Source organism: Salvelinus namaycush, chromosome 3 (genome assembly GCF_016432855.1).
Source record: "Salvelinus namaycush isolate Seneca chromosome 3, SaNama_1.0, whole genome shotgun sequence".
Taxonomy (NCBI): Eukaryota; Metazoa; Chordata; class Actinopteri; order Salmoniformes; family Salmonidae; genus Salvelinus; species Salvelinus namaycush.
Window position 1 is genome coordinate 39,545,401 of NC_052309.1, and position 16,887 is coordinate 39,562,287.

At 44.8% G+C, this 16,887-nt stretch overlaps 2 protein-coding genes across 2 annotated transcripts in view; both read left to right on the forward strand.

Annotated features, from left to right (window-relative positions):
* LOC120043870 (roundabout homolog 2-like) overlaps nucleotides 1–2,313 on the forward strand; it is a 20,392-nt gene extending 18,079 nt beyond the window's left edge. Inside the window, exons 4-5 of the mRNA XM_038988475.1 lie at nucleotides 1,984–2,012; nucleotides 2,221–2,313. Coding sequence (XP_038844403.1) covers nucleotides 1,984–2,012; nucleotides 2,221–2,313 — 122 coding nt within the window. The remainder of the gene's footprint in view (nucleotides 1–1,983; nucleotides 2,013–2,220) is intronic.
* The window catches only part of LOC120031282 (roundabout homolog 2-like), a 25,782-nt gene continuing 11,131 nt past the window's right edge, over nucleotides 2,237–16,887 (forward strand). Inside the window, exons 1-11 of the mRNA XM_038976965.1 lie at nucleotides 2,237–2,423; nucleotides 6,757–6,838; nucleotides 7,508–7,676; nucleotides 12,425–12,591; nucleotides 12,855–12,976; nucleotides 13,197–13,413; nucleotides 14,076–14,200; nucleotides 14,623–14,800; nucleotides 15,239–15,463; nucleotides 16,165–16,204; nucleotides 16,340–16,479. Of these exons, the coding sequence (XP_038832893.1) occupies nucleotides 2,313–2,423; nucleotides 6,757–6,838; nucleotides 7,508–7,676; nucleotides 12,425–12,591; nucleotides 12,855–12,976; nucleotides 13,197–13,413; nucleotides 14,076–14,200; nucleotides 14,623–14,800; nucleotides 15,239–15,463; nucleotides 16,165–16,204; nucleotides 16,340–16,479 (1,576 nt within the window). The 5' untranslated portion in view covers nucleotides 2,237–2,312. The remainder of the gene's footprint in view (nucleotides 2,424–6,756; nucleotides 6,839–7,507; nucleotides 7,677–12,424; nucleotides 12,592–12,854; nucleotides 12,977–13,196; nucleotides 13,414–14,075; nucleotides 14,201–14,622; nucleotides 14,801–15,238; nucleotides 15,464–16,164; nucleotides 16,205–16,339; nucleotides 16,480–16,887) is intronic.

Sequence of the window (16,887 nt, forward strand, 5' to 3'; positions counted from 1 at the left end):
TCCCTTCACAACTGCTTAAACCTAAATAAATTAAAAACTCTTCAAAGCCGCCCCAAATTAAAAATCATCGCCCCCCCCAGTCCCCCAAATGAGCGAACAGCAGGAGGTAAAGCGAGACGTAATCAAACAGGACAAGTCGCAATGGCGCTATGCAAATTAACCTCGCCGGGAACATATGCTCCCCTCATCGCGCCGCGCCCAGTAAGGAAGGGGATAAACTGTTGTTTAGATGCATCTGTGCTCCGCATCTGCCTCAAAGCACTGTAGCTTAGCTAGCCTTTCCCTGCCTAGCATACAGACAACAATGCACTTGTACGTTATGCTAACAGATATACAGTTAATATTTGTTTTTAATTTTCCCTTTGTCATAGTCATAGTTCATGAATGTTACTCTGTAAGATGTCAGCACACACACAGTGGTGTTTACATGATGGTGTACACACAGACATACAGAGGTGGCATAGACAGAGCCATATATGTACATTGGCTGGCCTCTGTTTAAAGGGCATGGTGGTCTAGTGAGTATATAGCCAGGGCCTGTGTTTCACTACAGGGTAAACAGTCTATGGAGGGATGGGATTTAGTGCCAAGGGGTTAAACAAGGAGTACACTATTGATGTACTGTGTACTAGTTACATACTGTATGTAGGATCTTCATTTGAACAGGAAATGTGAATTGTTGTGTGGATTATAATTCAATGACATTTTTCTAGGGGTTGGTCCATTATGTGTTAGGACATATCAAGTCTGCCATTTTTTAAGTGGAAATGACAAACTTTAGAAGCCTTTTAAAAATGTGAATACATTACAAGTTTGCATCTCCTGCTGTGCAGGAAATGTCCTGCAACAACAGGGTGATAAAATGAAGATCCTACATCTGTATGTTCTATATTGCTCGATACTAGTCAATGCAGAAAATGTCAATACACTTCAAAAGGTAATTATACTTCATATCTGACTGCAGTGGACACTGTTCCCTTTTCACACAAACGTGCGCACACACAAAAATTCTCAAACACAATAATGCACACACATACTCTGCTCCTCCATTCCATTTTTAGCTTCTATGAAGGCAGGTCATTTCGATATGTACTGTATCTTAAGTGAAGCCACTTACGCCATATGGCTATTTAGCACACATGTAACCAAACCCACTTAGAATGTGGACTAATGCAGGAATTGAGTCCACAACCTTGGTGGTATGTTGTGAAAGATTATGTTTCCTTTCCATGATGTTTATTCATATAAGTATCCTCTTGGCCTCTTGGAACAAAGCCCAATATTGCAAACCTAATCTCAGCATGTACCCAATCCCAGCAGTCTAATGTCCTTGGTTTTACCATCAGAACTGTTTGATACTGGAGAGGGAATGGTAAATGCCAAAGTAATTTTCCAGGTTTAGTCAAACAAATATTAAATTATTCAGCGCTACTTTGACGTGTTAAGCCATAACAATGCTGTACAGTGGGAGAAAGCAATATGAGTGAAGATGTTATGGTAAATAAAGGCCTGCACTGGCAAAACACTACAGTTCAGTCGAGTAACTGCCATGGGTAGACCTTTTTTGACTGAAAGTTGACATGACAGGGACAGATTTTGCTAAATGAATATTTAGATATTTCTTTCCATACCTTGAAAGCAGTCGACGGACAAGGAGTGACTGCAATCCACACAGTTTTGTTAAACTAGACACTGAAAATGTAGTGTTTTTATTTAACTAACCCTTTAACATCTAACCAGTAAATGACAACTTCATTGAACCGCTGTTTTATTTCACATATAAATCGTCTCTAGAGCAACAGAGAAAAACTAGATTGCTACACGCTCGAGCAAAAGAGATCTATGTCATTGATTGGATGTGAAATAGGGCAGGAGCAGGGGGTTTGCTGAGAGCTGCGTTATTTTACGTCTGCATATTTTTACACCGCCTTGCCTGCCGTTAGTGATTCACACTGGTTAATATGAAGAGTTATGTCCCAACAGAATTCGAGGTGGACTCCATGCTGAAAATGGTTAGGATAGTGTTTTTATGGAATACACTCAACTACCCACTGGGCACAGATGTCAATTCAACGTCTATTCCACGTTGGTTCAACATAATTTAATTGAAATGACGTGGAAACAACGTTGATTGAACCAGTGTTTGCCCAGTGGTACACACTCTCTTAATGCACACGCTCTCCCTCTCTCTGTCTCTCCCTCCTTCCCTCCCCCACACAGCACCCTCCGACCGAGTCCCGCCCATCATCCGTCAAGGGCCAGCCAATCAAACGTTGGCACCAGGCTCCACCGCTCAATTGCAGTGCCACGTGATGGGTAACCCTCTGCCCAGCATCCAATGGGAGAAGGACGGCCAAAGGATACTGGGCGACGAGCGTGTCAGCCTGATGGAGAAGGGAACGTTCCAGATCACAAACCTGCAGGTACCTGGAAGGAACGTACAAAGAACGTTCCCAATAACTCTTAAGAACGTAAAATAATGTTCTCAATGATTCTCATAAATGTAGAAAGAATGCTCCAAACAATTCTCTTTCCCTCCTCCTCTGTAAATGCCTTCACGCCCTGCATAATAGCATATGAAATGAAACACCTCACATTGCATCTCAACGCACTCCAAGTCTCATCATATCAATCGTCTGAGGTAACTCTCCTAAGTGACACTAAGCAACCGTATGCAATAACACCCGAGTGTTATTTCCAAAGCAATGCAATCAACTAAATCAAATCCAAGTGGAGACTAACAGTGAAATGTTTACTTATGGGCCCTTCCCAACAATGCAGAGAGACAAAAAGAGAAATAATTGAAGAATAATAACACAAGGAATAAATACACAATGAGTAACTACTCATCCTTAATGGTAATTAGCTTAGTTTAATTCACTGTATTACTATGAGTGACTGCCATTTAGAGCAATAGAAAGCCATAGCAGTTGTCAGATGCCACGGCAACCTGTCCTCTTGATATATTGATATGGCCACAGTGAGCGGCATACAGGCCATACAAGCTGTCCTCTGACACACATCTCGGCAATGTAATTCAATCAAATTAAGAGCAAGATATTAATATTGGAATATTGGACCGCAGGAGTGACTTTTTTATGGTTTATGGGTGACTCATTGACTTAGTAATTGGCTGTCGAGTGTCTGTGGTGCATAATCGCCAAGGCAATGAGCGGGTGCAATCGTTAGCAGTCGTTAGTGGTGGCGTACGCACGGCTAATGAAATCCATTCTACCCAGAGCCCTCTGGGGTTGCGGGCTGCACCTGCGGGTCACCGTAGTGTGTGGCGAGCTTCAGGCCGGCTGACGTGTTAATTAATTGATTGTCGGGCCCACAGTGATTAACGATTGCTGTGACTTTAATTAAATCCTTGTTGGGGAATTGAGAGAGGGGGAGAGAGAGAGGGAGGGGGGATAGGTAAAGAGAGAGGGAGGGAGAGAGATTAAGTTAAGAATCTCAATGCACCAACATCAAAAATGTTCAGCTAAAACTTCAACCGCATGCACTCAAAATATAGCAAACAATCTTTAGTACTTCCTCTGCCCAATGTATTTGTGAATTTCTCATATCTCGACTAGATGGACTGTACTTATGTCAATTTCTATCATTTTGAATCTTGGACACTCTTCCTCCTTGTTTGTATCGCTCTCTCCCACTTTTATCAGGCTGCTCCTCTTTTAACTAAGTCAGAGAGGGGCACAGGAAGAAGGGGAGGATGGATTGGAGGAGAGAGGGCCGGCCACCCGACAGATGGTCCGTTTGTTCCTCTCTGGGACTGAAGCAATGCCCATTACCTCGGGACCAGAGCCAGACACACACTACAACTACAGCACAGTGCCAAGCCTCCCTCTAACAGGACAGAGAGAAATGGCGGGGGGGGGGAGAAAGAAAGCGATAGAGAAAGGGACAGGATATTGAGATGAAAATATGAGATGGAGAGAAATAGAAGTCAAGGAAGATGCTACAACACAGAGAGAGTGCACTTGAGATAATATCAGAACATTGAGGAAGGGGAGAAAATAAGGAACGCATTCCACAACCAGGAACGAGCTTAGACATTTGGCTCCCGGTTGACTCTCCCCACCTTCATCCTTCAACCATTTTTAACTATCTGTTTAGCGCAGCGCCTAAAGCTGCCAACCATGAGTAATGGTCATGTGCCCATCCGTTTAACCCTTCCCTATCCTCTCCTCCAATCACCAGTCACCACCCGGGACCTGTCGCCCCAAACATCCACATCATTGGCTTTCTTGGCTGCCATACAGGTCCTTTCAAGGTCAGCTGGCCTATAGGAAGAGAGAAGGAAGAGTGATGTGCTGTTGGACTTGGAGTCACCTCTCCTGTCCCTCTTGGGGCTTTTAGACAGGGAACTTAGACTTGAGTTATACCAACGCCACTGCAACTGGCCACACACGCACGCACGCACGCACGCACACACACAAGGGTATAGAGAAGTGGATGGCAACCAAGCACAAACAACAGTGCTATTATCTTGATTGCATTGTGTTGGCTCGCTGTGTGTTTATGTAGTGTGCTTTGTATAATTCATTAGCTTTAGTTTTGAATAAGATTAGTCTTACATTAACCATGAGGGCTGAATGCCTAGTCGTTAGTTTGAAATGTGTGTGTGTGTGTGTGTGTGTGTGTGTGTGTGTGTGTGTGTGTGTGTGTGTGTGTGTGTGTGTGTGTGTGTGTGTGTGTGTGTGTGTGTGTGTGTGTGTGTGTGTGTGTGTGTGTGTGTGTGTGTGTGTGTGTGTGTGTGTGTGGCACACTAACCTGCAGGCGGTTGGGGGTGAGCTGTCAACACTATTAGATCATTGTCTGCGAGTTAAAGTCCCTACAGGTGTAGGATCTTAATTTGACCAGTTTCTCACAGCAGGAAGATAATCCTGCAGCAACAGGAAATGTGAATTATTGATTAAAAAAATGTTTAGGGGCAAATCTGAATTTAGAAGCATTTTAACCTTATTGCATTTCCTGCAACAACAGGGTGATCAAATTGAGATCCTACATTTGTACATCTTCCACTGTTGTAAGCAATTTCTAGCCCTTGTCTCGCTCTCAGCCTCCCAATGAAATTTTAATAGGCAATGTTCTCCCTGACCCACACTTATCGTCTTAAACACACACACGTGTGCACTACCTACACACTCACACACAATTACCAGTAGGCACGTACGCAATCACACACACACACACATGCACGTGCGAGTATACACACGCATGCACACACGCTCGCATACACACACACACACACACACACTTGCTAGTGTCAGCCCAGATTGCTGGTTACTGTTGAGTGCTCAGTATAAACCAAAGTAAGAGCCACAGAAGTTTGCAGACCCGCTCTGGTTACTAAAGGTCTCTCCTTTATCCTCCTCTAAACTCCCACACTGGTTCAAAAGGATCAGGGCCCATATTTATAAAGGGTTTCAGATAGGAGTGCTGATCTATGATCAGTTTTGCCTTTTAGATCATGAATACGATTAAATGGATAGTGGGGACTCCTACACTGAACTTGAAGCTGTCTACCTGCTCTACTGCTGCCCTGTCGATGTGGATGGGGGCGTGTCCACGATCAGCTCCTTGTTCTTGCTGACGTTGATGGAGAGGTTGTTGCTCCGGCACCACAGTGCCAGGTCACTGACCTCCTCTCTGTAGACTGACTCATCGTTGCCGGTGATCAGGCCTACCACCATCGCGTTGTCAGCTAACTTGATAATTGTGTTGGAGTCGTGCGTGGCCACACAGTCGTGGGTGTACAAGGAGTACAGGAGGGGACTAAGCACACACCCTTGTGGGGCCCCTGTGTTAAGGGTCAGCGTGGCGGAGATGATGTTGCCTACCCTCACCACCTTGGGTCGGCCCGTCAGGAAGTCCAGGATCCAGTTGCAGAGGGAGGTGTTCAGACCCAGAGTCCTAAGCTTGGTGACGAGCTTGGAGAGAACAATGCTTTTGAACGCTGAGCTGTATTCAATTTACAGCATTCTCACATAGGTATTCCTCTTATCTAGGTGGGTGAGAGCAATTGAGATTGCGTCATCTATGGATCTGTTGGGGCGGTATGCAAATTGGAGTGGGTCTAGGGTGGCTGGGATGGAGGAGTTAATGTGTTCCATAACCAGTCTCTCAAAGCACTTCATGATTACAGAACTGAGAGCTACAGGGCGGTAGTCATTGTGGCATGAAGCTTTAGAGTTTTTAGGAACAGCAATGATTGTGGTCATCTTAAAACATGTGGAGATTACAGACTGGGACCAGGAGAGGTTAAAAATTACAGTGAATATGCCTGCCAGCTGTTCTGTGCATGCTCTGAGAACATATAATCTAAAGCCATATATACACTAAGTATACAAAACATTAAGAACACCTGCTTTTTCCATGACTTAGACTGACCAGGTGAATCCAGGTGAACGCTATGATCCCTTATTGATGTCACTTGCTAAATCCACTTCAATCATTATGGTATTTGGTGCCAGGCGCACCGATTTGTGTCAAGAACAGGCAACACTGCTGGGTTTTTCATTCTTAACAGTTTCCTGTGTGTAACAAGAAAGGTCCAACACCCAAAGGACATCAAGCCAACTTGACAGTATTGTGGGAAGTTTTGGAGTCAACATGGCAGATGTTCTAGGCAGATGTTCATGTTGACTTACCTGGAAAGATTTGCTTTGGAACACCGAATATGAAGAGGCAAAGGCATTGTGCTTTGGTGCATGTACACCATGTTAACTGAGCCCTCTCTCTTGTTGCCAGGAAACGGACTCAGGGGCCTACACCTGCGTGGCTTCCAGCTCAAGCGGAGAGACGACATGGAGCGGAGTACTCACAGTGAAAGGTAAATGCACACGCATGCACACACACACGTGTACACACACGCACGCACACACGGTGAAAGGTAAATGTACTGTAGTAAACACCTCCCTACAGGCTATTAGATTGCCTCTATGACATTACATGTCCATATAAGATCATTATCAGCCGTAGGTGTGGCAGTGAAAGGAGAAATAAGGCAGAGGTCTTGTGAAATTGTGGATATAATCGTACCGAGGGGTGTTGTTTGGCCCAAGGCGAAGCGGAAGGATGATGAGTTGGAAGAAGTAATGCCTGTTATGAAATGCTGCTGTTTGATGAAGCTTGATACGATGGTATTTAGTGCCTACAAATGCATCTTACAAACAACCAAGCAGAAATTCACAACTAAACTCTTATTTTTAGATGTGAATTGTCAAAGTCAGTTACTGTGATCAGGGCTGGGCTCGGTTCCAATTCATTCCTTATTGAAGACAAATGTCACTTTTCAATTCGTGATTGATAGTATAACATGAATTATTTGTTGGTAACTCACAAAAGGACTAGTGCTAGTCTTCCAACAACAGTTAGATCGAGAATGGTTGCACTACCACTATACATAGGAGATCCACTACCATCCAGCTAACCTCTCATCCTCTGTCTGTTTCTTTTTAAATGCACTTCATACAAAGTTTGATTTGATTGTGATTTTCAGAGAGTGGAGGTTCGTCTGTCCCCCAGGCATCAGAACCTTTCCAGCTGCCAGGACCGCCCCAGAAGCCTGTGGTGACCGACGTGACCCGCAACAGTGTCACCCTCACCTGGCAGCCCAACGCCCACGAGGGAGGCGCCGCCGTCACCTCATACATCATCGAGGCCTTCAGGTGAGTGGAGTGGACAGTAGGACTTAGACCACGTTCAATAGGGCTCAACCTCGTGGTGCATTCTGTAGAACAGAGAGAAAGACAGATATGTCAGCTCTATTCATGCTACATTTTGGGGGGGTTAAAGTAACACGTAACATCTAAAGACACACTTGCACATACTGGTGACTTGAACATTTTAGAAGGATAGGAGAACCACGGTATAGAAGGATAGGAGACCCACGGTATAGAAGGATAGGAGACCCACGGTATAGAAGGATAGGAGACCCACGGTATAGAAGGATAGGAGACCCACGGTATAGAAGGATAGGAGACCCACGGTATAGAAGGATAGGGGACCCACAGTATAGAAGGATAGGAGACCCACGGTATAGAAGGATAGGAGACCCACGGTATAGAAGGATAGGAGACCCACGGTATAGAAGGATAGGAGACCCACGGTATAGAAGGATAGGAGACCCACGGTATAGAAGGATAGGAGACCCACGGTATAGAAGGATAGGAGACCCACGGTATAGAAGGATAGGAGACCCACGGTATAGAAGGATAGGAGACCCACGGTATAGAAGGATAGGAGACCCACGGTATAGAAGGATAGGAGACCCACGGTATAGAAGGATAGGAGACCCACGGTATAGAAGGATAGGAGACCATCGGTATAGAAGGATAGGAGACCCACGGTATAGAAGGATAGGAGACCCACGGTATAGAAGGATAGGAGACCCACGGTATAGAAGGATAGGAGACCCACGGTATAGAAGGATAGGAGACCCACGGTATAGAAGGATAGGAGACCCACGGTATAGAAGGATAGGAGACCATCGGTATAGAAGGATAGGAGACCCACGGTATAGAAGGATAGGAGACCATCGGTATAGAAGGATAGGAGACCATCGGTATAGAAGGATAGGAGACCCACGGTTTAGGCGCGGGCCGCACAGAGACAACAAAACGTGTTTCAAAAGTCGTCAAAGACAAATGATTTCAACCTAAAACATTTAAGAAATATATTTACAGTAAAATATTATGGGGAATGAGAAGTCTAGGGTTGGGAAGGAATCACAGCTGTGATTGAATGAGGGTATGAGGCATGAGTTGAGGTGTTCAGAGGCGTTCAGAGGCTTCAATCTGATGTGGGCAATGAAAGGGGTTCTTCAACAAAAAATCCACTACATTGTCATTAGTGTTAGCTAGTCATTCTGGCGGAGATGACTGCACTCTGGTAGTTAGCTAGCTACTTGCAACTAAAGTTAGCAGGAACATTTCTAATAAATGTCACTAACTTGACACAAAAATAAAGTTTGACTGTCCTCTGGCTACACCATGGTGCTACCCTAGAGGGTGCTGTTGAGACTACTGTATACCTTCATTGCAAAACTGTGTGTTTTAATCAGGTATTTGGCGATGTGAATATATTTAGTATAGGTTTATCTTAACTCTTTTTTATTTGTATGAAATTCACTGAGTAGGATGGTCCTCCCCTTCCTCCTCTGAGGAGCCTCCACTGGCAGACACACAGTGTTCTACCCTCCAGCCCCCAGCTCTCTCTCTCAAATCAAATTAAATCAAATTGTATTGGTCACATACACATATTTAGCAGTGTAGCGAAATGCTTGTGTTCCTAGCTCCAACAGTGCAGTAGTATCTAACAATTCACAACAATACACACAACTCTAAAAGTAAAAGAATGGAATTAAGAAATATAGAAATATTAGGACGAGTAATGTCAGAGTGCCATTGACTAAAATACAGTAGAATAGAATACAGTATATACATATGAAATGAGTAAAGCAGTATGTAAACATTATTAAAGTGACTAGTGTTCCATGTCAATGTATATGGGGCAGCAGCCTCTGAGGTGTAGGGTTGAGTAACCGGGTGGTAGCCGGCTATTGATGGCTATTTAACAGTCTGATGGCCTTGAGATAGAAGCTGTTTTTCAGTCTCTTGATGCAGCTGTACTGACCTCGCCTTCTGGTTCAGGTGGTTGATGTCCTTGATGATCTTTTTGGCCTTCCTGTGACATCGGGTGCTGTACGTGTCCTGGAGGGCAGCCAGTGTGCCCCCGGTGATGCGTTGGGCAGACCGTACCACCCTTTGGAGAGCCCTGCGGTTGCGGACGGTGCAGTTGCCATACCAGGCGATGATACTGCTCTTAATTGTGTGTCTGTAAAAGTTTGTGAGGGTCTTAGGGGCCAAAACAAATTTCTTTAGCCTCCTGAGGTTGAAGAGGCACTATTGCGCCTTCTTCACCACACTGTCTGTTTGGGTGGACCATTTCTAGTCAGAGGTTGCTGTGGGCATCCATCCCTCACCCTTTATTAATGGTGTCAGTACACACACACACACACACACACACACACACACACACACACACACACACACACACACACACACACACACACACACACACACACACACACACACACACACACACACACACACACACACACACACACACACCCCCCTGTGGACACCCTGACCCTGGCACATTTCACATTCTAATCAACCTCAGCTAGGTTGAAGGCTGGCCCATGCTAACCCACTCCCCAAACCTCCCAGCTGCCCCCCACTTTGACTTTAGCCCCCATCAAACGTCACACGAACACACACACACAGCTTAGTGCACCTCTGTAGCGCTAAAATGGTAATGTGTTCAAATGTGGCCGGCACAGACAGATAGACAGAGTCCTTGGGCTATTGTACGCTGAGCGGAGCCGGGCTAGCTCTATTTACTGAGAGAGAGGTTCCTATGGGTCTCACAGTGGGCTGATAGGACGCAGAGGGATGGAGGGATGGAAAGATGAATATAGAGGGATGGAGGAATAAATGGATGGGGGAAGCAGGTCAGACACAGATAGACAGTGTTACGAGTAAACGACAAAGGCTCCGTAGGGTCTAATGGGCTGATAGGACGCAGAGGGATGGAGGGAGGAAGGGATGAGAAAGCAGGTCCAGACGTGGACGGACTGTGTTACGAGGAAATGCCCCCCTCCCCTTCCTTGTTCATTTAGGTGGGGACTATCTCATCCTGACTCACTAGCCCCCTCATCACTCTTCTCTCACCTTGCCCCCTGGGCAGTAGTTAGCACCGTGCCGAGTGGCCCAAATTGATTGTTTATAGAGTTGCTGTGGGGGCTGAATAGGTTAGTTTAGAATCACATTTCCTTGTCTGAGGTGCTGGGGGTCATTTGGGGGTTGAAGGGTAGGTGTGGCCAGGGGGAGAGGGGATGAGTGTGTGTGTGTGCGTGCAGGACAAGGTGGAGATAGAATCCTGACATGTTGTTACTGTATGAAGATGGGCCTGATTTACCATTGTCCTCTCTCCATTCTATAGGACACGGAGGTGAGGAACACTCGTTTTTTCCCCCATTGCCATGTTTGTGGGGCGAGAGTGTATATTTACGTGTATTTGTGTGTTTCCTGTGTGTGTCCCAAGTTTCAGCCTCTCCTCGGACAAAGTGACCTTGGATTTATCACTATTGGGCGGTCCGCTGGAGGAATATTTACGGTTCACACAGCTTTTATCGCTGTCGCCTAATTGCGCAGGTCGGCTATAAAGTCACTCGTCTGCTACAGCAGTCACTGGTCCCGAGGGGGAAATGAAAAAGGAACGGGTTGAGGAAAAGATAAGAAAAAGCGAGTGATGAGGGGTGGAGGAGGGTGTCATGTAACTATGCCAGTAAACAATAAACAAGGTGTGACAGCAAATCTAAAGAAGACCAGGCAGGAGAGGAAAATGCAAATGGAACTGCCTTTATTAGATGCATTGTTCACAAGATTTATCACATTATTTATTAGAGGGCAAAACACGAATATTTAAGATGACAAACATTTTTAAAAAACGAACAAAGAAACTTGTCATAAACACACAGCTGGCGTTGTTATTTTACCAGATGCTCTGGCATGGTCTGATGGTGCGTCGTGGCTAAAAACCTGAGTGGGCTAAAAATAGCTCCGTCATCATTTCCTGGATCTGTCACTGGGCTCGGGAACGCAGTGCGTCAAATGAGCATGGGGGATAGCGAAGCATCGCTGAACACAGCACTTAATGACGAAGCAAACAGCTTCAGCCTGGGCTCTGCTATTCTAGTGGCTCCTATCTGATTCTCTGTAAAAAGACTGAGGAACCGTTTGTAGTCACTATTGAGTCATGACAATGTTTAGTGGAATGCTTTGCCAATAACCTGACGAAGTGGTATACCTAGTCAGTTGCACAACCAAAATGTGTCTTCCGCATTTAACCCAACCCCTCCGAATCAGAGAGTTGCTGCGGGCTGCCTAAAGGTCAATCTGTGTCTGAAGTGGCGTACAACATTTACTGTGAAGCAGCCTCCGCAGACATCAGGGCTTTCATATTTCTTGCCCTTGGCGGAGCAGAGCTATTGTAAAGGAAGTTGTCAAGTTTGTGTTTATTACCGGACGTACCGCCGCCACCTATTGTCAACCAATCATGCAAATGCAGAGATATCATGTCAATGCTACTGCATGCCTCCACAATTGTTTCACACACGCCTCTGACCTTTCGGTTACTGGACCAACGCTCTTAACCGCTAGGCTACTTGCCGCTGAGTTTGATTCTCTGTGAAAAGATAGTGATAGTCACTATTGAGTAATATAGGAACAGCTGTCAATATAACATACTCTGTAAAGTATAACATTAAACAATAGCCTTGCACAGTAACTTTACTAAGGTAATTGGAAATGACAAATAACATGACATCATTGTCTGTGGTCTCTTACTTTAGCCAATCAGCAGGCAGTACGTGGCAAACGGTGGCTGACCTGGTCAAGTTGGAGAAACACACGGTCAGTGGTCTCTTCCCCAACACCATCTACCTATTCATCGTCCGAGCGGTCAACGCTTATGGCCTGAGTGACCCCAGCCCCATCTCTGAGCCCGTCCGCACACAAGGTTAGTACCTAGGAGGGACACAACATAATTAAAAAAATTAAATAAGTACAGAGTGGTAGTTAGTGTAAAACAAGTGTAGGAAGTCAAAATTAAATTTCTCTCATTTTGAAAACTTGCTTCATGAAAGCATGAAGGTCTGAAGGCTTCACGCTTCATATAAAACAATTTAGGGTATGTCAATCAAGTGTGTACGTGAGTTAAGCATCCACTATCGTTTTACTGTGTATTTTGTGTCTTGAAGTTTGTTCATGATGTATTTGCAGATGTGAGTCCCACCGGTCAGGGAGTGGACCACAGGCAGGTCCAGAAAGAGCTGGGAGAGGTGGCCGTTCAGCTTCAGGAGCCTGTCACACTCACTGCCTCCAGTGTTCAAGTATCATGGATGGTGAGTACCCTGACCTGAGTGTTTACATCATCTTTCACAGGAGAAAGGTTGGACTCACACTCTATGAATGTTTTATTGGATGTTTTACTGTATACCCATATTCAAGGGTAGTAGAACTGTATCTCTTTTCTTTCTATTTGTATCTCTCCCTTTTCTCTAATTGTCCCTCATTCTTTCTCTCTATTTCCCCACGTTCCCACGTTTTCCCTCCCCTGCCCAGGTGGACCGTCAGTCCCAGTACATCCAGGGCTACCGGATTCTCTACCGGCCCAGGGGTGGCACCTGGCAGCTGCAGGATGTCAAGGCCCCGTCGGAGCGCCTGGCCGTGGTCGCTGATCTGCTCAAAGGCACTGAGTACGAGATCAAGATCCGGCCCTATTTCGACGAGTTCCAGGGCATGGACAGCCGGCTGCTTCTGGTCAGAACACCAGAGGAAGGTAAGACTGGCTAGAAGCTACTGATACTGACCACTTCAGATGAGACTGACACAAGCCTTGCTGAGACAGAGGCTGTCCTAATATGGACAGCGTATACTTAAGATAGCCTATGTCCATAATGGAGGGAATGGTGAGTAACAAGGTTTTAAAATAGTTTTTTTTACGATGTGAGTTCCAGGTTTAAATAAAGGTTTTGAAAGTGGCGATTGATTGGTCATACACAGTCGTTGCTTTTAAAGAGAATGTGCCCTCAGTCAATTTACCCAGCAAAGTAAGGGTGAAATGAAAAGTGGTCAATTTAACCTTTTTAGTATTTATCTTGGAGGGCACAAAGCAGAAACAGTTTGAGGTCTGACTTTTTAAAAATAGCTAGCTGTTAAGGAGCCTCTAGCAGTCACATCTCTGAGAAGTCAAAACCAATTCAGTCTCAATTGGATTGCAATTCCCAACACCTGTGTGACCTTCACATCCTGTTATGAAGGCAAAGAACTGTTTAGTCCAATAACCACTTCATGGCATTTGATGGCATTTCATGGAGTCTGCCATTTTCATCAAAATCTAATCATATTTTCGCTATCTTACCAAATGCCCCTATTTAATATTTTCTATGTCAACATGGAGTTGGGTTTTTTCACAACTTGATCTTCCCTCTTTCCCTGCAGTCCCGAGTGCCCCTCCCAAAGCAGTCACCGTGGTTACAGTGAAGCTGAGCAACAGCTCCAGCATTAGTGTCTCCTGGGAGCCTCCCCCCGCCGATATGCAGAATGGAATCATCCAGGAGTACAAGGTAGGCTGACTCAACCAGAGACGACATATCATGATTGGAACAATCCAATGACAACCATCCATATGGGTGGTATTTACTTAGATATAACATGGTAAAATAAAAAATGAAATAATAATAGTTACATAATTACAATGATTTCTTTGGGATTCATTAAAACAAGTCATTGGAAATAAGGAGTAGCTATGAATTGTTTTACATTTTTTAAAGCAAGTACCAGAACGCACCCATAGTTACCAAATACGTTTTTATTTACTAAATAACTAAATACCATGTAAACACCAGCTCAAACAGGACTGGAAAATAAATCGTGTCCATATTAGGACTGCCTCAAAGTCACAACAGGCAGTGCTAATATGGACACTGTAAATTTGACATCTTCCATCTCTTAAACCAACTCACCATCCTCCAACCAACAATAACAGGTGTGGTGTGTAGGCAACGACACCCAGACCCGCTACCACATCAACACCACCGTAGGTGGCACCTTCCTCTCCACTGTGCTCAAGGGGCTGCTGCCAGGCATTCTGTACCAGGTGGAGGTGGCAGCAGTGACCAGCGCCGGAGTGGGCACCCACAGCCAGCCTGTGTCCATCCTCATTAGTGAGTCCCCGCAGAACCACAAGCTAGCAGAATTAGACATTTCAGTTCCGGCATATCAAGGATATAGTATAAGATTGAGCGGAACTGTAATAAGGGAAGCAAAAATGACTGAAATGATCGTTAAGTGTTACAGCAGCGTCATATTCATGTGTTAAGCATGCTTAGAGTCTGTGTACAACTTAGAATCAAATGTTGTATTGTTGCCATGAGGCCAACAAGCATGATTCTAACTTTACATACAGTTCTGAGGTGTGGAAGATTAACTGTTTTGCCATTCGTCATTTGGTTTATAACATATACCATTTTGTCATACACAGTACTCAAACCATGCAGTATTACTTGGAAAATGATGGTTATAATACAGTACTTACATGGCAAAAGTTGTCTGAAAATCGAAATATCAACCAATCTCCTTACTTCCTTGCCGCTCTCCCTCAGAGCTGCCAGCGGAGGCACCTTCGGTGCCCAGCGAGGACAGTGATGAAGGCAGCGTGAGCCTGGCCGAGCAGATCACTGACGTGGTGAAGCAGCCGGCGTTCATCGCTGGGATCGGCGGGGCCTGCTGGGTCATCCTCATGAGTTTCAGCGTGTGGATCTACTGCCGCCGCAAGAAGAGGAAGGAGCTGAGTCACTATACCGCATCGTTCAACTACACGCCTGCAGGTACTTAACACGCTTTATTTTATGCACTCTTTATACACACTTAATGTTACTTTACCACTTGTCAAAGAAGCATGTTGTAATATAACCAACCTTACCATATCAAGTATTCTACTGCACTTTACAATAGGCTGCTATTTTAACTTAAAATACTTCAGGATGTTGGCAATGAGGCCCTTTATCTACTTCCCCAGAGTCAGATGAACTTTTGGATACCAATTCTATGTCTCTGTGTCCAGTATGAAGGAAGTTAGAGGTAGTTTCCCGAGCCAATGCCAATGACTGGAATTCTATGGGTATCAGTGCAATGGAGCAGAATGTTCTCTTTTCTCTTTTCAAAACTGGTTGAATGGCTATGTTTACCCTGTAGGCACCTGCTACCTACTACAGGTGAGATAAATTACACACAGTGAACGAGAATCACCTGCCTCCAACCAAATTCATTAGAATTCTTCTGAATTCTGAATAATTTAGTCTGGGACATTTTGTTTTTTTACTTTGAAGTGAAGTTTCTTGGTCCTGTGCAGTTATAAATCAATACACGTGTGAACACCAAAAGCTCTGTTAATGAAAAAATAGTAACGTGCAAGGGTGCCAATATATTAGAGTGCAACTGTACCATATGACATTATGGCCACCACTTATGCTTTACTGTATTTTACCTTTCCATTCAGACCTGAATGCATATTTCCTTTTTTCTGCAGTTGGCTTTCCACATGGAGAGGCATCTGGACTCAATGGAAGGTAAGGATCCCTGTTTATGTTATTTCAAGGAGACTTTCCCATTCTTATTACTAGTCTTCTTTTAGTAAATTGATGAGAACAAAGCTGTGGATTGGCATCAGATATGATCATAGTGTGTGTTTTATTATGTTTTAGGCCTGGCATGCTGGGTGGCAACATGGGCAATTACCCGTGGCTGGCAGACTCATGGCCCACCACCAACCTGGTCCATAGTGGCAAAGAGGTCGTCAACTGCTGCACCTCCAAACATGACACTGCAGAGAGATACTACAATGGTATGAGACACAGCATGATCCTGCTCACAGCGGTCAGTTTGTTTTGTACACAACCAGGGATTATCTCTTCAATGCCTTTTTTGTAGTCTCAGGGAGAATTTCAATTGCATACTCCTCGCGTCCTCTCTTCTCTCTCCTTGCCTCCTTGTGAAAACCCATTGGAGAAGAAGGTTAGAGGGGAGGGACCTCTGGCTTTCTCATCCAATGGGTTTTGAGAAAACAATGCGAGAGGAGAGAGGACATGAGGAGTATGCAATTGAGATTTTCCTTCAGTCTTTGAAGAAGTCTCAAAGTATAGTTTCCATCATCTCATGTGAAATCAACTTGTACGGCAGACTTGGGGCTGAATTCAAGCACTTCTGGAAAATCCAACAGGTTAAATTATTGTTAAATAAAATATATTTTGCC